Source organism: Colius striatus, chromosome 29, assembly GCF_028858725.1.
Source record: "Colius striatus isolate bColStr4 chromosome 29, bColStr4.1.hap1, whole genome shotgun sequence".
Lineage (NCBI taxonomy): Eukaryota > Metazoa > Chordata > Aves > Coliiformes > Coliidae > Colius > Colius striatus.
In genome coordinates, this window is record NC_084787.1 from 1,289,206 (window position 1) to 1,314,836 (window position 25,631).

Sequence of the window (25,631 nt, forward strand, 5' to 3'; positions counted from 1 at the left end):
GTTGGCTCGTCGCCACGGCCGCCATCTTGGAGCCTGGCAAAGACGCGAGCGCTGTGGCGAGGCCTCCGCGCGGCCCCGCGCCGGGAACGGCGGGGGGTGATTGCGGGGGGCCGGGAATGGCGGGGGGTGACTGCGGGGGGCGGGAGCGGCTCTGCCGGGGCCGGGCATGGCGGGGGGTGATGCCGGGGGGTGACTGCGGGGGGCCGGGCCCGTCCCCGCGGCGTCGCGCCGCGCCACGTGCGCTGCGGGGCCGGGCGCCACGTGGGCCGCGCTACGGCGGCCGCTCTGGGCCCAAATTCCCCCGCGGGGGTGGGTTTGGAGGGGGGTGGGGTGGGGGGGTGGTTTTTGTCCGCCGACACCGCGCGCGCCCGGCAGTACCCGGATGTCCAGGCTCAGGGACCCATTAAAGGCGCCCCGCGGGGAAGCTCGGCGGCTTCCGATTGGTCGAGCCTTCCGCCAATCTTCTCTCCCGCCCGCCAATAAAAAGCGGAGTGCGGGTTCCGGCGAGGCAGCCGGCGAATCCTATTGGCCGGACGCCGCGCCCGTCGTCGCGCCGCTCCAATCGGCGTCGTGCCTGGGGTCGGGGGGCGGGGCCGGCGCCGCGGGGCCGCTGCCCAATCAGCGGCATTGTTTGTGGTGGTGCCGGCTGCGCTCCGCGGCGGCTGCTGCCTGCGGCGCCGCGTCTGCTCCGCCCGGCCCGGCCCGGCCCCGCCGCGGCCCCCCGCCGCCCCCACCCCCGGGCGGCGCCTCCCGAGCCAGGTGAGCGCTGCGGCGGCCCGGAGGGGCTGGGGGCGGCCGGGGAGGGGTCGGAGCCGGGGTGGGGGCGGCTGCCGGGGCTCGGGGGCAGCGCCCGCGGAGGGGGCGCGGGGGCGGCGCGAGGCGGGGCGCGGGGGCGCGCCTGGGTGCGGGGAGAGCCCGGGGCCGGGGCAGAGCCCTGGGGGGCTCGGGGGGGGGGTTCGGGGCTGGCGGGAGCCCCCGCGGTGTAAACGGGGTGTCGGCTCTTCCCCCGGGTCTGGGGCGTGTGGGCCGGGGGCGGCGAGGACGCGGCGTGCGGGGGCCGCTGTGTGTGCGTGTGTCCGGGGGGGTCCCTGGGGCAGGGCAGAGCGGGGAGGGGGCGGCCGCCTCCCGCCGAGTAGAGGCGACAGAGAGAGGCGGGAGCGGCCGCTTCTCCGCGCACCTGGAGGGATTCGGGGAGGGGAACGTCCGTAATCCCGCTCCCCGGCCTGTGGCGGGGGGTGGGGGCGGCGGGGGTGCTGCGATGGGGCGGCCCCCGCTGTGATGGGGGCTCGGCGCGGCCGCAGCCCGGGGGGACACCCGCTTTGTTCCCTCCTCCTCCTCTGCCGGTTTTTGGGAGCGATTCCCGTGTCTTTCGGGGCTGCCATCGCGGCGTTTTCGCCGTTCCCTCGGTCGGGAGGTGATGGGGACGGGTCATTTTCCTCTCCCAGCCTCATTTCGCCGTCGAGTTAGAAACGAGGTTTTCTGCCCGGCAGGATTCCGCCTCCGTCCTTTACCCCCCACCCGCCCCTTGCCCGCGGAGCTGCTTCGTTGGGTCAAAACCGGGAGGAGGGGGACACCCGGGGAAAGCTTTAACGGTGGAGCAGGAGTCCAGCCAGTGCCTCGTTCCGTGTGGGCAGCTCAGCCCGCGGGGCTCGGGGCAGGATGCAAACGCTGCTTTTTGGGCCCTTCTTCACTCTGGGCAGCACAATTCCCCTCCCCCTTTTGCTCCGTTCCCCAAAAATACGAGCGATTTGAGGTGCCAAACCCTCTCCTTTCCCTTGGTCTCGGAGATAGAAGGGTCCCTTTGATGGCAGGAGGGTGCTTTGCCAGGAAGGGAGGAGGAGGAGGAGGAGGAGGTTTGGGCAAGCGGAGGGTAGCTGCAAGCAGGGAGGAAGAGCGGCAGCATATGGATGCGGTCGGATCGATTCTCTTTGGCTGCTTCGCCTTCTGTTTGCTGAAATCACCCTCTGAAAAAAGCGATTTTGTATTTCATTCCTTGGTTTCTTGGGTTTTTTTTGCCTTTTGGAGCCTGTCTCAGCTGCTGACAGCCTGGGGGAGGAGCGGGGAGGGGGCCACGAGCCCGGGGGGTGGCAAACGGCGTCCTTCTGGAAGAAGGTGTGGGAGGTTTTGACTCTTGATTTCTCTGGTGTTCTTCACTCGGGGGGGTGGGGAAGGATTTAACGTGGTTTTGAAGGATGATGTGTGGTTGGCAGCGGGGAACCAACCTCCTCCTGGCCCGGGGAGCCGGCTGCCTTCGAGCTGTCTGAGTGTGCAGGGAGAGATTCCCCCCCTCAGCCCCTCCGAACGCTGCTGCTCGGCTCGGCCTGGACCTCACCCAGCCTGTGATGCTCCTCACACCCCGTTTCAGCTCGGGTGGGTGTTGGAGAGCTCGGGACGCCCCTTCCAGCCGCCCCACAGTGGGGTTTGGGGCTGAGCCCCTGCCCCGCCGGGACCGCGGGAGCGTGCGTGGAACGCGTTACATTCCTGCTCACGGCCCGGTGGGGACGGGAGGGAGACCGAGAAGCCCCTCACCCTCGAAGCCCAGCTTGGGGGGGGCTGTGACCCGGTTTTGGGGGGTGCTGAGGTGTGGGGCGCGAGGTGGAGGCTTCGCTTTGGCGCTTTTCCCGATCACGAGGCGGCGAGAACGCGCCGGTGACGCGGCTGACGGGCAGCATCCATCTTTGCAGCGCTGCCCGGGGGGCTCAGCGCTTCCTCCCGCCCTTCCTCTTCCTCTTCCACCCGGGAGCATCCCGCAGCAGCACTGGGGAGGCTTCACCGCCGCCTTTCGGCTGCGAGGGCGAGAGCAGGGACAGACACCTCGGTGGAGTTACGGAAACTCTTGCAAGTGGCTTCTGTTCATCCGAGGCTCCCGGTGGGGGTTTTGTGAGAGCAGCTTCCCAGAGCCGCTCACTGAGCCTTTAAACAGCCACTCACACTGCCTTTGAGGCTTCTTCGTTAAATGATTCCCCTCTTCAGCTCTCTGTGCTTCGTTCCAGCCCAACACCAACCCCTCAGCCAGTTTTAAACCCTTTGGGCAATGGCCAGAAGTGGGGACACGAGGGGGGAGGGGGGAAAAGCCACTTTTAAAATCAGCTCCCAGGGAGGGACTTTTATGGTGCTTTTATGTTTGGTTCTGGGGGTGTCTGAGGCTGCTGCACCCAAAGGCATCACCTTTGTGCCGAGGCCAAACCTTCCTGGTTTTCCTCCCCCCTTCCAAATCAGATAAATAAGGGGCTGGGCTGTAAATCTGCACAGAAATCCCACCCAGCAGGCCCTGCCACGGGCTGCTGCTGCTTTTACAGCCCCTTTGGATCAGCCCACTGAGAGACGGAGGAGAAACCTTCCCCAGGCTGAGACCTCGCTGGCACATCTGGCTTTGCCCCAGAGACTCTGTGCTGGATCTCCAGGTGCCTCAGGGGAGCCTGGTCACACACTGCCCGTGGCTCCTTCGCTGTGATGTTGGGTTTTGGGGGACATGGGGGTGTTTTTGCTGGGTTTTGGGGTGATTTGTCACCGGTCCCTGTGGTTGGCAGCGTCTCGGGGTGATGTGCTGCTGCTTGGGCAGGGAGGGCTTGGGAACAGCCTCTGTTTCTCTGCTTTGCTGTTACAAATAGTCTTGAAAGGTTTCAGTGTTTCAGGTAATTTGGCTTTTCAAAGAGAGCATTGGCCAGTGGCAGCCTGGGGTGGGTGAGAGGGGCTGTGGGCAGGGGGTCAGAGAGGTTCTGCTGCCCCTCTGCTCTGCCCTGGTGAGACACATCTGGGATGTTGTGTCCAGCTCTGGATCCCTCGGTTGCAGAAGGACAGGGAGCTGCTGGGGAGAGTCCAGCACAGGGCCACAGAGATGCTGGAGTGGAGCATCTGCCTTGTGAGGAAAGGCTGAGGGAGCTGGGGCTCTGCAGCTTGGAGGAGCCTGAGGGCTGAGCTCAGTCATGTGCACAAGTGTGAGGAGGCTGGAGCCAGGCTGTGCTCAGGGATGCCAATGACAGGACAAGGGGCAGCGGGGATAAACTGGAGCATCAGAGGGTCCAGAGAAGCACCAGGAGGAATTTCCTCCCTGCTGAGCTGAGGGAGCACTGGCAGGGGCTGCCCAGATGGGCTGTGGAGTCTCTTCTCTGGGCACATCCCAACCCCAGCCGGATGAGTCCCTGTGTGCCCTGCTCTAGGTGCTGCCCTGGCAGGGGGCTGCACTGGCTGAGCTTCCCATTGAGACTCTGTGATGCTGTGATCTGCTTTGCTGGGGCACCTCCTCCTTGGGAGAGCTGGAGCTTGAGAAGCTTTATCTGGGTCATTTGGAAATGACATTCCTTGGTCTTTTTTTTGTGTGAGTGTAAATGAAAAAGGGACTGGGCTGACTTGGCTGGGGTCACACTCTTGGGGGCTCACACAGCCCCTCTTGCCTGGGTGTTTTCACAGTGACAACACTGATTCTGGCAGCAGCCTCTCTCCAGGAGAGCTCTCTGGTTTTCTTTCACTGCCCCTACCTCCAGCTTTGCTCTCCTGGATCTGAGCTCCCGCTCCACCTTCTCACCCTCCACAGCTTCAGAGACCAGCAGCATGCAGAGACCGAGGGGCTGGGAGCAGCAAAAGGGGTGCTGCTGACCTGTGGGTGTGCAGTGCTGCTTGTTTTCCTGCTTTCATTTGATCTTAAAGCTGGAAATGCACAGCCATACAGATTAAAATGGAGCTGTGTGTTTGTCCCATGGAGCTTTTCCCCAGCCCCAAGCATCCCAAACTTCTCTTTCCTGCCCCTCCAGCTAAACTGGAAACCTTTGGATGCTGCTGGATTCCTGTGTGAGCTCTTATTTGGAGAGAAATGTCTTCCTGGGCTAATTGGGAAGAGGACTGAAGCCACCCTGGAGTTGTGGTGGGTCTGGGATACAGTGGTGGACGTGGCTCAGCATCGATGTGCTGATGGGGAGGAACTGTCCCCCTTCCCCTGCTGTAGGGGGGTTGGTTTGGGCATCACAAGCCCCATCCTGGAGCTGTGCAGCTTCTTCATCTCATCCATATCCCCTTGGAGGGGCTCCTTGCCCTTTGCTCTCTCCCAGATGCCCAAAACACTAAAGAACATTTTTTGCCTCAGGATTTTTTCACCTTGCCTCCAGGAGAAGGGAAATGGTCTGAGGGTTTGTCATCGTTCCTCAGGGTGACCCCAGTGACTGGGGCCATGAGCTCTGTCCAGTGACCTTGGAAACTGCTCCCTGTGCATGGGCAGAGGCCCCAGCCCCAGCATGTCTCTTCTTCTCCATGGTTTTCCTGTAAATGTGGGACTCTGGAAGATAAATGAGAGCAGAGGGGGTGACGGCAAACCTGAGCTCGCCGTTGCTTTTGGCAACTCTGCCCCTTGGCCCTGGAATATGACCCGATTATTTGGGACAAGGGCATCCAGAATATGCCTGAAATCCTTCTGAAGACCAACCCCAGCATTTGGAATTCAGGAGGGTGTGAGGAGAGGCGCTTCCAAGCCTCCTCTCTAAAATTAGACCCGAGCCCGACGCGGAGGAGGCTGCAAAGAGCCTTGGGGGCTCCTTCCTGCTGCTTCTTTGCCACAGAGCCTCGATGGTCCTGCAAAGCTGCACCATTTTGTTTCATCCCTGAGCAAAGCCTTTGGGGAGGCAGCAGCCATGTCCAGGGAGGTGGTGCCAGCTCTGCTGAAGCTCGTGCACGTGCCGAGATGGTTTAACGGGTTTTATCCCTGGGTGGGTGTGTGTTGGAGATGAAGCCTGAAGTTGTCTGGGGTCTGGGGTTCTGGTGGTAGGTTAGAGGCAGCTGTCACTTCCAAGCTCTGTGTGCTTCCTCGAGGTCACAGGAGCCTCTTTCTGGATGATGGAAAGAGCTCCAGGAGGTGTTAAAACCCCAGAAAGGTGGTGAGGGAAAGCAAAAGCCAGAGAAGTTCTCGCTTCAGGAGTGGTGAGGAAGGAGGAAAGGTGTCCTGTTGTGAGTGGAGATGCTGCAGGATCTGCCTGAGCTGCACCTTGCATCACAGAACCCCAGGGTGCTGGGGGTGGGAAGGGCCTTGCAGAGCTCTTGCAGCCCCAGCCCCTGCTCAAGCAGGTTCCCCTGGCTCAGGGGGCTCAGGAACGTGTCCAGGTGGGTTTGGGAAGCTCCTGAGAAGGAGCCTCCACACCCTCCCTGGGCAGCCTGGGCCAGGGCTCCCTCACCTCAGCACCAAAGCACTTTCTCCTCCTGGGCCAGTGGAACTCCCTGTGCTCTGTGCCCTGTTTCCCATCTCCCAGACCTGCAGCTTTGGGTCACAGCCTGTCCTCTGGGAGCAGAGCAGCTCTGTGCTTCAACACACACCACCAAGACACTGAAATCCCAGTTGGTGCTCTGGTTCTCTGGGGCAGGGCTGGAAGCAGGATCTTTTATCACCAAAGCTGCAGAAAGAGGAATGTTTGCAGGGAACAGAAACCCTTCTGCATGTGGCCTCTCCCAGCGTTGCTCTTCCCCATCCAGATCTCTCCTGATGTTGTGGTCCCAGGTGGCCAGGGAAGGATTCTGGAGGCAAGAGGCTGGAGCTCTCCCTGCGCTCTTGGTGAGCTCATGTGCCTCATCTCAGCTTTCAGCAAGAAGCTTTCCCATCATCATTCCAGCACCAGACTTGCAGAGAGACGTGGCCTTGGAGGGTCTGGTGAGGTGTGAGGGGAGATGGGTGACCCCAAATCCTCCCTCTGGCGAGGTTTCTGCTGCTGAGCTCTGTTTCACGCTCCCCTGTCGTTCCTGCTTCTCTTCCCCCTCTTTCCCCGCTGCCTGACGCAGTTTGTTAGGGAAAGAGAGATAATTCCCCTTAATGAGTTATAAAACTTGTTTCCCTGCAGTGGGTCCTTCATTTCTTCCCTTTGTCTGCAGCACAGTCACTGCTTGAGTCGAATAAAATTAACTCAGGTCCCGAAGAGACAAAAGAGAGCTGGAACTCCTCACTGCTGAGAGGCACCAGGGAGGGAGGGGGCAGGACATTATCTCCAAGGCCCCATATGTTTTGCCACTGCAATGTTTTGGGGTGTTTTGTGATGCAGAGTCTTCACTTTAAACACTTTGCCATTTAAAAGTGCTTCTTTTATATCTCCTTGGTTCATTTCCTCAGCTGGGGGGCGTTACAGCAGGGTCTCTACAGAGAGCTGCAGGTGAAGCCTCTGTCCCCCAGTGTTGGGTGAGGGATGGGGATACTGGGTGGAAAAAACTGCTCATCCTTCCTGCTGCCTCATGTGCTACAGCTTCAGAGGGAACTCTCAGGTTTAGGCTGTAAATTACCTGTTCAGGTTGGGTCTCTGGCTTGGCTTTGGTGGCTGAGAGAAGCAGTGGGGCTTGGACTGGGGAGGAGCAGTGTCTGAGCTGCTCCCAGTATCAAATCACCCTTGAGATGGTGGTTTGTAGCACGGGCAGTGGATGGAGGAGGTGGAGATGCTGCTGCTGTACCTGTGACAGAGCTCTGCTCCTCAGATACATCTGTGAACATCTCCTTTGGTGCTGAGGTGAGGGAGCCCTGGCCCAGGCTGCCCAAGGAGGGTGTGGAGGCTCCTTCTCAGGAGGTTCCCAACCCCCCCTGGACACGTTCCTGAGCCCCCTGAGCCAGGGGAAGCTGCTGGAGCAGGGGCTGGGGCTGGGGCAGCTCTGTGGTTCCCTTCCAGCCCCACCATGCCGGGGTGCTGTAACACCCTGCGTGGTCTCATTGACCTTCAGCACCACCAAGAGACGACAGTTGTTAGATTATTTCTTTTTGGTGATGTTTCAAAAGGGATTTGGAGTGAAGGGAAATCAATGGGCCAGATGCAGAGTCTCAGAGAGTTCCAGAATGGTTGCTTGGTGATGGTCTCGTGGCGTGGAATGAGCCCAGACCCTCCGTGTTTCCTCCTCCTCTGAATCACTCCCCAACTCGCTGCTTATCCAAGTCCCTGATGCCAATTTAATCTTGGAGCCCTGACAATTTCCAATACCTACTAGTCCAGTGTGGAGGCTGAGTTGGCATTGCAGGGGGTGATTGTTGTAGTCCCTGGGACAGTTTCTGGTCAGGGAGGGCAGCGGCGTCTCCAGTGCTGGAGAGAGGCTCTGGCTTAACCCAGGGCTGTGTGTTTGGAGCAGCACATGTGGCTGCTGAGACGCTGGGAGGGTGCTCACGGGCTTCACAGAACCTCAGCATCCTGGGAGTGGGAAGGGCCCTGCAGAGCTGCCCCAGCTACAGCAGGTTCCCCACCACTCTCTGGGCCCAGCCATCAGCCAGTTTCCCACCCAACCAGGGGTATGTGTTGGGGGTCTTCTGGGCCTCCCCTCACGACCAGCCTGTACCTCCCATCCCAGCCTGAGCTCCTCCTGTCCTTCCCCCGCTCGGCTCCCTGTGATGGGCTCATCTCCTGTCCTCAGCATCAGGAGCTTCCCCCAGTTCTGTTGCTTGTGACACTTGTGTCCTGGGCTGCTGTGACGTGCTCAGTGGTGGCTTCCATCTCTCCCTGCTTTTCCCCTGCTACCACACCGTTAATCCTTTAACCAGCAACTTTACAATTCAAGCTTCCCAAGGATCTCATCCCAGTGAATTGACTCCGGGCGGCCTCATCCTGCTTTTCCTCCCTCCGCCTCTCCCCTACGTCCCTGATTAGTTACCTGGGAAAGCTCGCAGGTTTGCTGCCCCACAGACCCTGTTGCCACTTCATCCTTTGTGCATCAGTGACAAGCATCGTGCTCAAAGCCTAAATGAAGGGAAGATGGGGACTTGTGGGCTAATGACCCAGCGGAGCCGCTTCTGAGCCCGGCTCACCTGCGGAGGATGAATTGGGTTCGGGAAGCAGAGCCACATCAAAGCAGCTATTGTTAGCACTTGGGCAGCCTTCCTCAAAGGCCTTTTCATACTGGAAATAGAAGCACCCAGTGGATGGGTCCTTATGAAAAGACCCTCAAATTCAATTAAATGAGCACTCCAGTGATGTTTTACCGGTACCTTTCCCCTGTTCCCGGCCCTTCCGAAGCCCAACGGCAGCGGCATGAGGGAGAGGGCAGGAGGAGAGATGTCAAACATCTTCAGCCACCCCTGATTGGCTGGCAGTGGTTCCATCTCTGCCAAACCTCTGCACACCCTAAGACAAGGATGAAAGGTCTGGAAGAAGGTGGGGAGAACAGGAAAAGCGTGAAACGCTCCTAAAAACCCCAGAGAATGGAGAGGAGAAAAACACTGAAGGAGCTTGTGGCTGTGGTGGGCTGATGGGGGGAGCCAGGGAAGTGAAGGATGGAGATGGCCTCAGAGGGAGCCGTTTGAGGTAGTGCCATCTCCTCCTCGATACCTGCTGATGTTTCTCCAGGAGGTGGTGAAGAAATGGCAAGCGAGGAGGCTGGGCAGAGTCTCCCTGCAGTGCCTGAGATGAGCCCAGTGAATCCCAGTGTGGGAACTGGGGCTGCACTCAGCTTCCCGTGTGAACTCAGTGCAGAGGAGCTGCGTTTCGGCTGCACAGACCCTTCTGGGTGTGAGTGGTGGGAGCCAGTCAACAAAACCATCTTGGTTTGGGGTTGTAAACGGAGAGAGAGGCGGCTTCAGGCTTACACGAAGGACAAGGGTGAGCGGCGGGGGGAAACCAGCGTGAGGACGTCAGTCGGAGCTGCCTCCAGCCTCAGCTGCACCTGAGAAGTGTTTCCCAATACCACCATGTTGGTTTTTCCCCTTGGGACTGAACAAATACCATGAAAGAGGAGAGTTTGCTCCCGGGGAGAAGCCACGGCCGCCACCCCCAGTACCTCAGAGGCTGTGGGTTCTTCACACCGTAGAGATGTTTCCACCTTCTTTTTCCCCTCAAAACATCATTTCTACAAGCAGAACCTCTGCGTTTCTTGGCTGTAGTGGGCTTGGGCTCTCTCTTAAACACCCATTTCTTGTCCCAGGGTTCTTTTCTCCTCCATCCTCACCCCTCTCCCTGCACCTTTTCAGTGGGCACAGCCTGGAAATAAATCTTCCAGGGGCCCAAACCAACCACCTCATTAGTCGATAAATCCATGGTAACTACCATGTAATTAAAACCTAATTAGTTATTTCTCCCTTTATAAACGAAATTGTTCCATTTTATCTAATAAAGGCAAACTCTGGTAGTACCAATGTTTGGAGTGAGATTGAAAACTCTGCTTAATTAGCCAGCCTCTCCCAGCCCAGGGGTTGCCTCAGTCGGGCCGCCGGTAGCTGCTGTCAGAGATTACACGGTGATTTGTGCCCCGTGTAACAGCTTTATTTGTAGGAGATGATTTGATAAATGCTTTTTGGTGTGTAAAAGGAACCCAGTGAAACCTGCGTGTGCTGGCTTGGAAGGAAGAGTTGTGCTTTGTGAGCCACTTCCAGGATAAACACGGTGCTAAGAGGCGTTAACACGAGGAGCCTCTCCAAATCCACGCTCTCCTTAACCTTTGATTAGCACCATTTTGTGCTTTGGCAACCCCAAAATGGAAGGTTCCCGTTTCAGCAGTTGTGTTTCAGCTTGACCAGTTTTTCATCTGGAGAGGCTGATTCTCCTCCTGGGTTTGTGTTGGGTTCTGGTGGCATCTCTGGAGCAAAAGAAAACCAGATGGAGTTTAAGCCAGGTTGGGCCCAAAAGAGGAGGCGGGTGAGCCCTCGGCCTTGCCTTTGGTGTAGGAAAGGGTGATGTTGGAGGCTTCAAGAAGAAATGGTCAGTATTGGAGATGGAAACGGGGAAAGTAGGTTGTGAAAAGATCAGAGTTGTTCAAAAATGCTTTCCAAGACTTTGAAGGCAGCTCCCAGCCCCGCAGCAGCCCACGGGCAGCTTTGCTCCGCTCCCACATCGGGCTCTCCGTCGCTCAGGTTCTCGGCTCTGCCTCGTGAGGGTGGGGAATGGTGGGGTCAGTTCTGCTTCCAGCAGCAAGGGGCTGAATTCACTCACTCTGACTTGATACAAGCACTCGAGGACTTGGGAGGTGAATTGTTTCTGCCCTCGTTGCTTTCGGAGGAGCTGCTTGGGGTAGTGCACGCTCAAACCACGCCTTAGCTCCTTGTCGAGGCCTCTGACCCGCCACAGTCACCTCTCTGCTGGTTCCTCCTCACCCTGGGAGGGGTGTGAGCCCTGTGCCAGGCTGCCCAGGGAGCTGGGGCAGTGCCCAGCCCCGGAGGGACCCCAGCGCCGTGGGGTGAGGTGCTGAGGGCTCAGCGCTGGGCTGGGCAGGGGGAGGCCAGGGCTGGGCCTGCAGCAGCTCCAGGGGCTCTCACAACCCCCAGGGCTGTGTGAGTGTCTGAGCCCACCTCAGGGCCTCCTTTGCCTCAGCTCCTTTCCCTCGCCCTGGTGCTGAGGGGATGGATCACCGGGTGCACTTGCCGTGGAGCAGCTCCGGCCCAGGCGTGGCTGAGCCGCCGCCATCCCGCCGGCTCGTCCCTCTGCGCTGCTGGCTGAGGGGAGCCGAGGTGCCAAACCTACAGCTGCTGGCTCTGAAGCCCACCTGGGTGGCCGTGGCCGGGCTGCCGGGAGCTTTACCCCGGGCTCGGCTCTCCCAGGGCCGGAGCGGGACTACCAGTGCCCCAGGGCCCGTGCCAGGGCCGTGCCGGGTGGGTGTCTCCTTGTGGACGGGAGGAAATGCCAAAGCAGCCCCCACCGCCACCAGAGCCTGAGCTGAGTGTGGTTTGGTGGGAGGGAAACAGTTAAAATACCATCAGAGGAAAAGGAGCTTTCATGAATGAAGACAAAGTTTGGCGGGGGGCCAGGGGCTGCTGGCGGCTGGGGGCAGGGAAGGGGAGGGTGGGCGCGGGGAGGGGGCAGCAGCCCAACCACTCTTCCACCACAACCCACTTGAAACAGCGTGGGGGGGGGGGGGCAGAGAAAAAAGGCATTAAAAAAAAAGCAATTAAGAGATAATTCCATGTCCTGAGGTTACAAACCGGCTGCAACTGGTTTTTTTTTTTTTCTCCCCTTCTTCTTCTTCTTCTTCTGGTTTTTTTTCCTCTCTTTTTCCCTCCCTCCCCCTCCCTCCGCTGCCCCGCGAGGCACGATGGGTAAAAGTAAAGCATCCCCCCTTTTCTTTTGTTTAATATAACAGTACGGCGCATGATTGGCAGGGAAGTGCCCGTTTTGAGACAGGGTTTCTGCAGGTCCCTGGAGGGGGATGGCACGCGGGGCCGCCCACGCTCTGCCGAGAGGGCTCCTCAGCAAAAAAACCTTGGCTCTTCCTCGCCCTCCTCTCCCCCCTTCCCCTCACCCCGGCTTTTCCTCTCCCCCCTTCTTTGCTCCCTAATTTTCTTGACAACTAGAGGAGGCGCCGGGGATATTGTACCTGTAAGTATTCTTTAGCCTGTCCTTTTTCGGTTCTCATGTTTTGAGCAGACAAAAGGCTGGATTCTCTGATCTTTCCTTCCCCTCGTCCCCCTCCCCTCCTGCATTTGGGGTTTTTTTTCCTCGCCACGAGTTTGGCAGCTCGATGTAAAATCTCCTTCCAGAATATTTTAAGGAGGGAACTAGCCCTGTTGCTTGGATTTGCTGTCAGAGTGGTTCCCTGCCCTACCCCCCCCCAAAAAACAACCCTCACCTCTGTTACTGGGGTTACGGATCCCACCCTCTCTGCTTGGAGAAGAGGCTGATTTGGGGGCATTTGCAACAAAACAACTGAAATTCATTCTGATTTTTTCCCCCCCTCTTTTGTCTGTGCCGTTGGATGTAACAGCATCCCCCTCCCCCCTGCTTGCCTTCCCTCTCCTCCTCCTCCTCCTCCTCCTCCTCCTCCTCGCTGGGTGTCAGCCTGGCCCCGCCAGCTGACGGGGCAGCTCGTGGCTGGTGGCCAAGGCGCAGGGGCTGGTGGCCAAGGCGCAGGAGCGTGCAGCGCTCACAAAGGCCGGGCCCGCAGTCGAGGAAATCATTATATAAGGGAAGCCTGCGTCATCCCCCCGGCTCAGCCTGACGGATGGGGAGGAGAGGTGGAGGAGGATGGAGCCCAACGCTCCCCTTCTCCTCCCCCCACCTCCTTCGTCAGTATTGATGTGCTGGGGTGTTGGGGGGAGTGTTTGCTGCTGGCCAGATGGAAGCAGGAGGAATGGATTTATTGCCCCCTCTCCTTCCCCCTCCCGCACTGAGGGGCAGAAGGCACTTTTGGGGTGTTTTTCTTTCCTTTCCCCATGTGCCACAGCAGGATTTGTTGGGCCTTGCTCCTGAGAAACTCACTTGGCTAAAAGCACCAACTTAGGAGGGGGCGAGAAGAGAGAGGGGGGAGGAAGCAGCACTTGCTGTGCCGCTCACTTCCTACCGCAGCGAACCCAGCCCGACCTGACAGCAGCAACTGAGGGGCCTGAGGGGGGCTCCAGGGTTGTTTCACCGGGGGTTTTGCCAGGTGAGACGGGGTCAGGTTGGGAGTTGGATCAGGAGTCGGATCGGGAGTCGGATCAGGAGTCGGATCAGGAGTCGGATCAGGAGTCGGGCCGTGTCTGTGGCGGCCGCCGCGCTTTGGGAAACGTTTCATCCCTTCGTTTGTTGATTCTCTTCCTGCCCCCACCTCGGGGGGCTTCGGTTGGTCAGGGAAAGGTGAAGGAAGCTGAGGTGAGGGAGAGGAGACTGAGACACACAGCCAGAGCCCCGTGTGTCCCATCGCCGCGAGCCGGGAACGGGGAAGCACCGACTGCTCTCGGGAGTTTGCGCCGAAAGGCACTGTAAGAATTTACGGTGTGCTGCAAGAGACGGCCCCTGGCACAGCTCACGCTGCCTCTGCGCCCCTCTCCTTTGTCTTAGCACTCTGAACCCCCCTCTCCCGCAGCCCCACGGCCGGGGGCAGCCTCGCTTCGCCCCCTCTTCATGAATGCCTCTCCTTTTACGCCGGGTGAGTTGCTGCTTTGCTGGGTTGGTTGTGTTTCCTTCCCCTCTCTCCAAGCCTCTGCCAGCTCTTTTCTCTTTGTGAAAGGCTCAGTTTAGGACCGTGGGTTTCTTTAAAGCCTCCTGCACGTTCCTCTCTCCATCCAGATCTCCTCCACAGGCCCCACGTGTCTGTTTCTTCCTCACCTGCAGGGTAAAACCCTCCGTGGGGCCGTGGCGTCGTGTTTCTCTCTCTCAGCCCCAGCCCAGCGTTTCCTGACGAGCCCCGAGCCGGAGCATCAGCGTTCAAACAGCAGCACGGTTGGATTTGATAGCGGGGAGGGGGGAGATTCCCCCCACACACCCCTCACACCACTCCCCCTCCTCTCTTCTGCATCAGCCTCCTTGCAGATCTCTCCCAGCCATTAAGTCGTAATTACCTTTGGAGGTGATGATCCCTCTGATAGCATTGTATGGAAATGCTGCTTTGGGAACCAGCCATTTTGTGTGTGCCTGGCGAGAGGCGTTTTACGAGGCGACGGTGGGTTTGCGCTCAGCCCAGATGGAAGCGAAGTCGGCGGCGCTGGGCATGTGCAGGGCGCTCGGCAGCTCCTGAAACCACATGTTTGCATCCCACTGGGCTGTGGATGAGGAGCCAAGCTGTGGGCAAAGCCAGGGGTTTGAAGTGTGTGAGGGGAACTGGATGATCCAGGAGTGGGGTAAGTTGGACTTTCCTCTGTGTGTAAGTGCCGTTTCAGCTCCTGGCAGAACAGGCCTCGGAGCAGCTTTTATTCCTCCAACAGGAGAGGTTTGGATGTGGAAATTCTGGCACCGTCCATGTGGTTTGGAGGGACCAAGATGGTGGCAGCTGCTTGGAGCAGCCGCGCTGTGACCCGTCTGCCTTGGGTCTGGGGTCTGCGCCAACGTCACCGATCCCGTGGGGCTGTTGGGCTGTGGATCATGAGGGACTATGGAGTTATGGATCATGAGAGGCTGTTGGGCTGTGGATCCTGTGGGGCTGTTGGGTTGTGGATCATGAGAGGCTGTTGGGTTGTGGATCATGAGAGGCTGTTGGGTTGTGGATCCTGTGGGGCTGTTGGGTTGTGGATCATGAGAGGCTGTTGGGTTGTGGATCCTGTGGGGCTGTTGGGTTGTGGATCATGAGAGGCTGTTGGGTTGTGGATCATGAGAGGCTGTTGGGTTGTGGATCCTGTGGGGCTGTTGGGTTGTGGATCATGAGAGCCTGTTGGGTTGTGGATCCTGTGGGGCTGTTGGGTTGTGGATCCTGTAGAGGTGCTGGACAATGTGGAGATGTTGGGTTATGGATCACATGGGGCTGTTGGCTCGTGGATCCCGTGGAGATGTTGGGTTATGGATAATATGGGCCCATTGGGGTTTGGATTTGTGCAGGTGCCTGAGTTGCTGAGTGTCCCCCAAGTGACACTGTGTTATAAACACTTTTATCCTGGGAATCCAACCTGTTTGCCTTTCTGAGCTGCTGTGGCCCCAAATGTGAAGTGCCCTCTTCCCTTTGGGTTTTATTTCATGGGATGGGGCACCCCACGTTCCTTCCCAACCTCTTATCCCATTGGGACTTAGTCCTAGTGGGGCAAAGTCTGGTGTGAACTGTGGGCTGGAGCTGGAAGCACTGCTGAGCCCCTGATCCCAGCTGGGTCTGGCACTTGGGTGATGGAAGAGCAGCTCTGCAGCCATCAGCATCCCGGGATGCCTGGGGTCAGCTTCTCTGGCCTGGGAGGATGGAAAATGCCCCATTGGGATTCACTGGGCTGCATCAGTGGCTGAAGGATGGCATCCTTCTAGCTGAGGATGGTAACCAAAAGCTGTTCTTGCCCCTGTGGGATGTGTGGGATGCTCTGCTGTCCTGGACCACATCACACGATGTGCTGATGCCAGGCTGCTTCTGTAGTCTCTCCTTCCCCATGAGGCCGGGATGAGAAGTGTCCTGGTCTGCTGGAGCTTGTCAGGCTGGAGTGGTCAGTGCCCACATGGACCTGGCAAAAACAGAAACGAATCTTTCTAGAAAACAGCCCTCTGGGAAGCTTTGGGGGGTTTTTGGCCTCCTGAAGCTGCTGCAGACACTCGGCCATTGGCGCTTGCCCTCCGCACCCAAACCGCTGCAGGGCCCGTAGGATCCCGTTCCTCCTTCCAGAGGAACCAGCTTTGCTCTCACTGCAGCCCTCTCTGTCCTCCACAGGGCTCTGGTTTGTGCTGGGGAGGGTTGTCTCTCCTGTGGGCGCATCTGTAAGCGTCTGCACGGGTCATTCGCTGTCTGTCCCGCAGAGTGCCGTGTGCAGGGTGCCCGGCCGTGGGGTGCTCACACAGGGAGCTGCAGCAGGCTCCGTGTCACAGTGCCCACAGCTCTCCACCCAGCCCCTCTCTGGAGAGGAGCTACCCCGAGTGACTTCCTCAGCGTCCTGGCTGTGAGCACTGAGCTGCTGGGAGCTGGAAGGATTTGCTCTCAGTGCTTCCTCCCCCGTGAAGGAGCTGCTGGGCCGGTGCTGCCTTTTCTCTGCTGCTCCTTGGCTTTTCCTTTCGTGCTCCCTCAGAGGCTGGAACCCAGGGAGCCACCTCAGCTCTGCCAGGGCTGTCAGCTGCCCCTGTGCAGTGACTCCACTCCGACTCCTTGTGCTGCTGGAGCAGGAAACTGGTTGTTACTGGGTGGGATGGGACTGGGGAGACCTCGTGTGACTGGAACCACGTGGCTGGTGGTGGAGGGGCGGGAGGATTTTCTGTGTAAGAGCTGTCAGAGGAGCTGTGTTGTAGAGTCCGTCTCTCCCTGCACGCCAGTGTAAACATCTCCACAGGAAAAGCAGGAGGAGAGCTGCCAGGGAGCATTTTGGAGCATGCTGCAAGAAACCCTTTAGGGCCAGATAGCTGGGAGCAGAAAGGGACCAGAGACCAGGGTCGGAGTTCCCTCAGAGCAGAGTCCAAAGCAGAGAGGAGAAAAGAGGAGACTTGGCTGTATCCCGCCCGGGGATGGAGTGTGGGAGCGTGGCCCAGCCTGGCTGCTCCACTCTTGATGTGGTTGTTGCTGCTGCCCGGAGCGTGGGCGGCCGCAGAGCGCTGGGAGCCGGGGAAGCCTCCGGCAGCGGGGCCGCGGCTCCTGGGTGTCGTGGCCTCGACCTCGGGCTCCTCGCTCGGACTGTGGCCAGGGAGAAGCAGAGGCTGTGCCCTCCCGCTCTGGATCACGTCCAGAGGGAGATATTGGAGGATATCTTGGTCCCTTCTGCGCTTGCAGCCTCCCCCGTGGCTCCTGGCGAGTCTGGCTGGGTTTCTTGGGGCAGATCCTTCCCTGTAGGTGCTGCTGGCTCTTGGGCAGGCAGGTGGGACACAGGCAGGTGGGACACAGGCAGGTGGGACAGGCAGGTTGGACCAGGCAGGTGGGACACAGGCAGGTTGGACACAGGCAGGTGGGACACAGGCAGGTTGGGCCACGGCTGTCTCACGTTGCCTTTCAGATTTGCTGTGTAACTGCAACCCATCAATCAGCTGCAAAGGGTCTGAGGCTGGGAGCAGCAGCTGGTTGGTTGTTGAGGAGCCAAGGAAGACAAAATTGGGGGTTACTGTGACAGAGGAGCCCTGAAAGACAGACAGGGAAGGGGTTTGAACCTCCTGGGGCTTCTCTGAGCTGAAGTGAACTTCTGCTGGTGCTGCCAGCTCTCAGTTGCTTGGTCCCACCTTCCTCAGGTGAGGCTCAGGGGATATTTCCCTGCTCAGGCTGCACGTTCCAAACCAGCTCTGTCTAGTCCCTCGATGGACTTGCTTCTCCAGTATCATATTCATTTCTCTTTGGCCCAGCTCATTTGTTCCAGCTTTTAAAATAGCTGTGTTGGGGGTTTTTTTGTTGTTGTTGGGGTTTTGGTTGGTGTTTTTTCCCTTTTCCTTGTGGCTGCTGTATCAAATATAAATGGAAAGCTGGGCTGCTGCTTTGTTTGTCTGGGAAGGACAAACCTGTCTGTCGAGCACCCGTGGAGTGAAACTGCCTCAAGGGAGAGGAGCGTGTGATGCTGAAGGGAACAGAGGCCTCAGCCCTGACTCTGGGCTGGAAGTGGGGAGTTCCAACTGGAGAGGAGCTTAGAAATGGGGAAAGGTGTGAGGACTGGCTGCTGCTGGGGTAGAGGGAGACGTTTGGAGCTCACCAGGGTGATGGGAGTGTCGGGACTGTTGGATTTGGGGATCTAAAGCCTTTGGGAAGAGCATCTGTGCGTGGAGTGACTGCAGCTTGTCTGTTACACCAGGGACTTACCATGGGCAGAGAGCAGAGGGTGATGCTCCCGGCACTGCTGGGTGCAGCTCAGACATCGTGATGTGAAGCACCCAGGTGTGAGCAGCAGCACAGAGGCCGCGAGTACCAAGACGTGTCGTTGCCTCCAGCATTGGCCTGGCCGCTTTCGCTGCGTTGCTGAGCCCCAGGAAGGTGTCCCATCTCCTCCTCGGGAGCCTCCTAGATGGTGACTCTCAACTTTTGGACAGCATCTGGTTTGGGTTTTCAGGTAGTCAAGGAAACAGCTCACCTCCAGGGCTGCCGAGGACGGGCCATGCCGGGTCCAGCACAAGCGGTTCACAGCCCATGGTTTGGTCTTTTCTGCTGTAAACTTTCTTTGGGAAGTGAGAGGAAGAAATGGCTTCCAGGGGTGCAGCAGATCACCAGGAGGGTTTGGCTGGAGGGAGACCAGGCTGGATGAGCTGGTTTGTGTTGCCGTGGCGGTGAGGCCTGTGGCGGCGAAGCTGGGCTGGGTGGGTGAAGGTGGATTGTGCCAGTGAGACTGGGCTGGGGCTGTAAATCTGGGCTGTGCTGGGGAGGCTGGGCCCCACTGGTGAGACTGGGCCCCACTGGTGAGACTGGGCCCCACTGGTGAGACTGGGCCATATTGGTGAGACTGGGCCGTGTTGGTGAGGCTGTGCCACATCAGTAAATCTGGGCCGTGTTGGTCAATCTGTGCTGTGTTGGTAAATCAGAGCAGTCTTGACAAATCTGGGCCATGATGGTCAATCTGGGCTGTGTGAGGAGGCTGCGTTGCCTTGGTAAATCTGGGCTGTTTCAGTTGGGCTGTGCCATGTCAGTGGGGCTGTGCTGGTGAAGTGGGGCTGTGCTGGTAGCTCTGTGCCATGTCAGTGGGCTGTGCTGGTGGGTCTGTGCCATGTCAGTGGGCTGTGCCCTGGTTGCCTGCCGTGCTCCCGGTGTGGCCCAGGCTCAGCCGTGCCGCTGCTGTCGCTCCGTTTGCCGTGTTCCTGTCTCTGCTTTACCAGGCAACGCTGGTTTTCTCCTGAGAGGTGCCTGGAGTTCAGGGGGGAAGCGATGTGCCCCTGCTCGGTTCAGAGGCCGGGTTGGTGCTGAAGAGGAGGTGCCCCACAGCCAGTCCCCACCCACAGCCCAGACAGGAGAGGTTTAAGCTCCACTCCTTGCTGGGCCAGGACTGGGGTTCCTGACTGTGACCTTCACACTCACTTAGCAGCCCGTGGCTGAAAGGATTCCTGCTCTTTTCTGCTGGGTTTTGGAGGCAGTTGAGTGCTCTCCCTTGACTTGCCCAGTTCTGCAGTCGAGGTGCTCTGGAAATTCCCAGGGCTCCCAGTACAGCTGTGGTTCTTTCCCCTGCCCTTCCCCCTCTCACAGCTGAGTGTTAATGCTGAAGGGCCCCATTCAATAAAGAATCTGAAGCCTAATTTCATTTTTATTGAATCTGGCTGAAAGCTCCTTCCCAGGCCTGGAGAAGCCTCCTCTTGACAGGATTAAATACTCGAGGTACCTGTGTCTGATAACGGGGCTTTTGATTCGTTTCTAGCACTGAAGGCACTTAAAGGGGTTTTGAAACCCTTCAGATAGCATCTACCCCCAGCTCAGTGAGCAGGGCCTTGGCTCCTGGCCTCTCAGCCCCTCCTCCTGCAGCAGTGGGTGTGCTGAATGCTGCCCAAACCCCTCTGCCCAGGGGAGTCCTGGAGCCTATGGGGTTGTTTGCTCAGGATTTGTCAGGCAAGAGCTCGATTTCTCCTCTTCTGCATCCTGAGCTCCAGGAGAGGGACCTGGCAGTGCTGGGGGAGAACAAACTGACCCTGAGCAGCAACCCTGTGCCCAAGAGAGCCAATGGCAGCCTGGGGGCATGAGCAGAGGGTGGGCAGCAGGGCCAGGGAGGTGCTGCCCCTCTGCTCTGCCCTGGGGAGGCCTCAGCTGGAGTCCTGTGGGGTGACACTTTGTTGTGTTGTGCCCAGTGCCAGGACAAGGGCTGGTGGACGTAAACTGGAACACAAACAGTTCCACTGGGACATGAGGAGAAGCTTCTTTGCTGTGACAGTGAGTGAAGAGAGTGTGGAGGCTCCTCCTCAGGAGGTTCCCAAACCCCCCTGGTTAGGTCCTGTGACATAACTCAGTGAGTTGCTTGAGGTGGCTCCAGCTCTGTGTTGTTTTGGGTTCGCTCTGTGACCCTTTGCTCAGTGGATGTGCCAGGGTGGAGCTCCTTTGGGAGGGATGAAGTGGCTTCCTGGCAGGGAAAGGAGCTGCAGGGTGAGCTGCCCACAGGGTGGGTGCCACCATCTGGAGATGTGTCCTCAAGCAAACACTGCTTGGAAGGTGCCTGTGCTCCCTCCCTGCACGTCAGCCTTTGTTTGCCAGGTATCTGGACTTGTCCCTCCTCCTCTTCACTTTCTTTCATCTCCCAGCAGTGTGAAGTGGAGGCAGCAGCCTCAGAGGCCCTTTCATGGCGTTAATTGGCGCTGGGTGAGGCTCTCCCCAGCCCAGCCTGGCTGCAGGAACCCTCCAGTGCTCACAGCTCCCGTTTCACCTGGGGTCACTCCCTTGGGAAGGGGGGTGGAGAGCCAGTGGCATTTCATGTGTCTTCCTTGGCTTGCCTGCACTTGCCTGTCTATATTTGGTTGCAGACTGCATTTTCCTGCAGAGAGACTCGACTGGCAAGTAGAAAGAAGGCCAAGGTGCTCCCCCTGAGCGTGGCAGCCTCTTGGAGCTTGGGCTGTGCCAGAGGCTTGCTCAGACTGTTTTCTCTCCTCATTCCGTTGCAGATTTGCATTCCTTCCCTTGCTGCCCCTGCACCCCTTCTCTGGTGTTTAAGAGTTAAGGTTGTACCCTCGAGACCATCTTGATGCTGCAGCTGGGCTCGTGTGACAGCTGTGTGATTAGAGGGGGTTTAGAACTGGGCCAGAGCAACATTTCCCTGGCAGAAACTTGGCTCCATGAAGCTTTATCTCAGGAGGGACTCAGTGCCAAGCTTTGGAAGCTCCACCTGAAGCAGAGGTGCCCCAGGTTCAGCCCCCGTGACCTCACCATGAGAGCAAAGCACGTCCTTGGTGTCCTCAGGATGGCCAAGGTTTAGTTCTGACTTATTCCCTCCTTGTTTGTCACCATCCTCAGCCTCCAGTCTGCACCTTGGGAGCCAAAGACCTCACCCAGCTGGTCTTTCTGTGTTTTCAGGTGGAGCTGCCTTGGCTTTCCTTTGTCTTTGGGGGTTGTGTTGTGTTTCTTATCAGCCTGGGAGCAAGGGACGGGGTTGGGATGGGCTCTGTGGCTCCTTCCTCTTTCTGTTTGCATCTGTTTGCCACGGGGCATTTCTGCACCTGGAAGGAGAGGCAGGGGAAGATGGAGAGTGAGTGTGGGTGGGGATGGTCCTGTGTGGGCCTTGATCCTTGGAGTGCCTCACATTCCTCACCCACTGCCAGGGCAACTTCACCCAAGAGCAGGGAAAAAGCACATGATGGGGGGTTGGAAGCTCACTGCCAGATTTAGCTTGCTTCCCCCTTGAGCCAGGGGAAGCTGCTTGATGCTGGGATCCTGTGAATGACCCTGCAGTGAGGGAGCCTTTTTGTCTCTGCCTCGCTGCTGACTGTGTGCTTTGTCACCCTGTGCCCCAGGATGGACAGGATGACGGAGGATGCTCTGCGCCTCAACCTCCTGAAGCGGAGCCTGGACCAGGCGGATGATCGTGACGACGTCCTGGCCAAGAGGTTGAAAATGGAGGGACACGAGGCCATGGAGCGCCTGAAGATGTTGGCACTGCTCAAGAGGAAAGATCTCTCAGGCATTGAGGTGCCCCACGAGCTCCCAGTGAAACAGGACGGGGTGAAAGTGTACGAGGAGAAGCTGAACGGGAGCCTGAGGCCGCACGGGGACGGCAGGACTGCAGGGAGGCCGGGCAAGGAGAACATCAACGACGAGCCCGTGGATATGAGCGCCAGGAGGAGGTGGGTGCCCAAAGCACTCGGCTCTGTTGTCAGCCCAGATGGGAGAACCCAAAGCCAGAGGCTTGAGGCCACATTTCATGGCCCTTGGGGGGTTTTCACAGGGTCTGTGAGGTGCCTCTGGCTGGCGCTGAGGAGTGGAGCCTGCTGCCCCAGCAGGTTGCCTCTTGGAGCCTTTCAGTGCTGCTCCTTCAGTAGTTTTCCTTCTGCTGCTCCTCTTATTCCACCCCAAACCCAGATGGATCTGGTTTGTAGCTGTGAGGTGGCTGGGGAGCAGACCCTGCCATCACACACAGAGGAGGAGGCTGATCCCTCCAGCCTGGACTTCTGATTAGCACCTAAAAAAGTGTCAGCCAGAGCCCTTTGTTTAGCCAGAGGCCTGGTCTGACACAAACAGCATGGACACTGCCCTCAAACCAGGCTAGTGCCTCTGGGAGGAAGAAATAAGTGGGTTTTGTCCTCCTGAGCCTGAGGCTGCTGGTGAGAAGCAGCTGCCTGAGCAGTTGGGTGCTGGTGAGTCGGGTCTGTGTTCCAGGGGCAGCTTTGGCATTCCTCACTCTCCTCATCTCTGTCACCAGTGAGCTCTGGCAGCTCAGTTCCTGCAGCTGACACCAGGTTCTGTGTGGGGGAGTTGGGATGAGAGTCACACAGGAGAGCCTGGCCCATGTTCTTCACCTTTCTTGGGAAGGTTACCCTGACTGGGACCAGCACAGCTGGAGCAGGTTGAGAGGAGGACACAGGGCTGCAGCCCCTCTGCAGTGGGAGAAGCTGAAAGAGTTGGGGCTGTTGGGAGGAGAAAAGGCTCTGGGGAGACCTTACTGTGGCCTTGCAGAAAGAGAGGACAGAGGTGTTGGTAGGACCTGCAGTGATGGGACAAGGAGTGATGGTCTGAAATTCAGAGGGGAGATCCAGAGCAGACCTGAGGAGGGAATTGTGTGTGGTGAGACACTGGCCAAGGCTGCTCCATCCCTGGGGACACTCAAGGGCAGGTTGGACGGGGCCCTGGGGAGGCTGCAGCTCCAGGGCTGTGTTCTGTGCTGAGTTCAGAGCTGAGAGGAGCACTCTCTGCAACTCCCTGCCAGGAGGCTGCAGTGAGCTGGGGACCCATCTCTGCTCCCAAGTGATGGGACAAGATGAGACAGCCCCAGGCTGGCCCAGGGGAGCTTTGCATTGGAGCTGAGGCCTTTCCCAACACAAACAGTTCTATGACTCTCTGGTTTTTCTTTCCTGACAATATGTGTGGCTCCAGTCTGCCTGGTCACCTCTGCTGCTCATGCTGTCTGAAGAAGCTGCATGTTGTGAGGCAGAGACATGATCCATGTGCCCCTCAGGGGTTTGTCTGTGCTCACAAGAGCATTTGGCTACAAGCAGCACCCTCCATAGCTGCCCAGAGCTCACGTGTGTCCTGCTCTGAGCACCTCACCCGGCTGTTGCACCTCTGACAAGTGCAATTCTCCCCTGAAGCCCTGTGGGTGGCACAGCCTGGCTTAATACTCAGCCACCTGGCAAAGGGGGTTAAGCTCTGGAGGTGTTAAAAGGAACAAGTGTGGCTGTGGTTGAGTTGCTGTGCAGGTCAGAGTCACCATGTCCCCAGAGTCACCATCATCTCCCCAGAGTCACCATCATCTCCCCAGAGAGCATTCAGGAGCTGCAGAGGGCTGTGGCCTGGCCAAGCTGCTGGAGTACTCTTAGAGTGATTTGAAAGATCATCTCATGCCAGCCCCTGCCATGGGCACTGGCACCTTCCACTTCACCAGGCTGCTCCCAGCCCCATCCAACCTGCCCTTGAGCACTTGTGCAAGACAGGAGGAAACAGTGAAGGAGCAGAGTGAGCCACAGCTGCTTGGATCATTGACTGGGACTGGAGAGGAATCAGCCTGAAAAACAGGCAGAAAAATGCTGCCTTGAGCTTGGAAATAGTGGCAAGCAAAAGACAAGAAGTGTCTAGCAAGAGGAAGAAGGCTGAGGGTGTTTAATCTTCCTCACCAGGTCAGGAACATGCTCCACGTCCTCTGAGCTCTGCTGCGCCCTGTGCTGTTGGGGAAGCTCATCCTCCAGGAGCTGTTGTTGTTGTAATTACTCTCTTCCCTTGACAAAAGTAAATAAACCCACCCTGCCACCCTTGGCAGTCCTTTGCAGATGCCTCTGCTTTCCCCCCTCTCTGCTTTGGCTTTTTTCTCCCCCCTCCCTCCATGGAGTGTAAACGAAACGACCCGCCAGGATCTGGATGTTTGTGTCAAATCAGCAGCAGCAGCCTGACACCAGCCCGTGTGCAGGAGAGTCCTGAACCCAGCTGTGATGCCTCATGCCCCTGGATGTGGCCAAGGATACAAGAGGAACAAGAAAACTTGTGCTCCAAGCCTCAGTCCCTCTGCTCTGAGAGCCTGGTACTCGAAGGAAGCCCACGCTGCCAACTGCTTTCCCTGCCTGGGGTCTGCACCAGCAGCCCAGATGCTGATGGGGAAGGGTCCCTCTGACAAAACTTGTTTTACTTTCAACTCTTCTCTCCAAGTGGTGTGAGGTGATTTGGGTCCTCCCTGGTGTTTGTTGTCACCTGAGTCCCCCTGAGGATGTTTCTCTCACATGCAGATGTGCCCTGAGTGACAGATGGGATGTTGTGTGGGCAGCTTGCAGAAGAAGCCAGCCCAAGGGCTGTGGGAGGGCAATGGGCCACTTGGGAAGTCATCCAGAGTCTTCAAGAACTGTCTTGGTGTGATGCTTTAAGCCTCTGAGAGCTCACAAAGAGGTTTTTAAGGGCTCTTAAATAATACGTCCACAGGTACAGCTCTGAGCTGTGTCCTGGCACCTTTGGGCACAGCTCAGAGCTTTCAGGGCTTTCATTTCACCTTGGGTTGCTTCTGTTGAGCTCAGGCTTCTGTTCCCCAGGCTCAGCAGTCCCAGGTCCCTCAGCCTTTCCCGTGCCCCTGTCTCTGAGCAGGGAGGATTCTGCTGCTCCTCTGCCCCTTCCCAGCTCTGCAGCTGTGGAGAGCAGCACTGAGCTCCAGTTCTCATGCAGGGTGGAGGTGATTATCCTCCCACCCCCAGGCCTGCTGCTGCTGTCTCTGTTGCCCCTGTGCTGATTTGGTGTCTCCCTGTTGTGCAGTGAGCAGGACAGAGGCCGACTGACCCCTTCTCCCGACATCATCGTGCTGTCGGATAACGAGGCGTCCAGCCCCCGCTCCAGCTCCAGGATGGAGGAGAGGCTCAAGGCAGCAAACCTGGAGATGTTTAAGGTAAAGAAACCTTCTGCTTTTCTGTAGGATTTGGGAGGCAAAAGGGTTTCTGAGCAGTGCCATCACTTGTGGGCATAACAGTCCAGCTCTTGGTTATCCCTGGCAGGAATGGCTTTTGTCACAGAGGGGTTTAAGTTAAAGAGAGGGTTGGAGCTCTTTGAGTTGTGACTGATTTTGTGCCTCTCTCTAGGGGAAGAGCATAGAGGAGAGGCAGCAGCTGATCAAGCAGCTCCGGGATGAGCTGAGGCTGGAGGAGGCCAGGCTCGTCCTGCTGAAGAAACTGAGGCAAAGTCAGCTGCAAAAGGAGAACGTTGTACAGAAGGTGAAGCTGAGCAGCCCCCTTTGGGCTGGGTGGGAGAAAGGGAAGATGTTTGGCCCTGGAGAAGCCTGTTCACAGGCAAACACAGCCTCACTCTGCTCTTGCACATTCCTTTACTCCACTTTTGTCCTC

General features: G+C 58.1%; 1 protein-coding gene across 1 annotated transcript in view; it reads left to right on the forward strand.

Annotated features, from left to right (window-relative positions):
• Window positions 1-692: 692 nt before the first annotated feature.
• The window catches only part of GATAD2B (GATA zinc finger domain containing 2B), a 36,331-nt gene continuing 11,392 nt past the window's right edge, over window positions 693-25,631 (forward strand). Inside the window, exons 1-4 of the mRNA XM_062016158.1 lie at window positions 693-759; window positions 21,621-21,950; window positions 25,051-25,180; window positions 25,371-25,502. Of these exons, the coding sequence (XP_061872142.1) occupies window positions 21,622-21,950; window positions 25,051-25,180; window positions 25,371-25,502 (591 nt within the window). The 5' untranslated portion in view covers window positions 693-759; window position 21,621. The remainder of the gene's footprint in view (window positions 760-21,620; window positions 21,951-25,050; window positions 25,181-25,370; window positions 25,503-25,631) is intronic.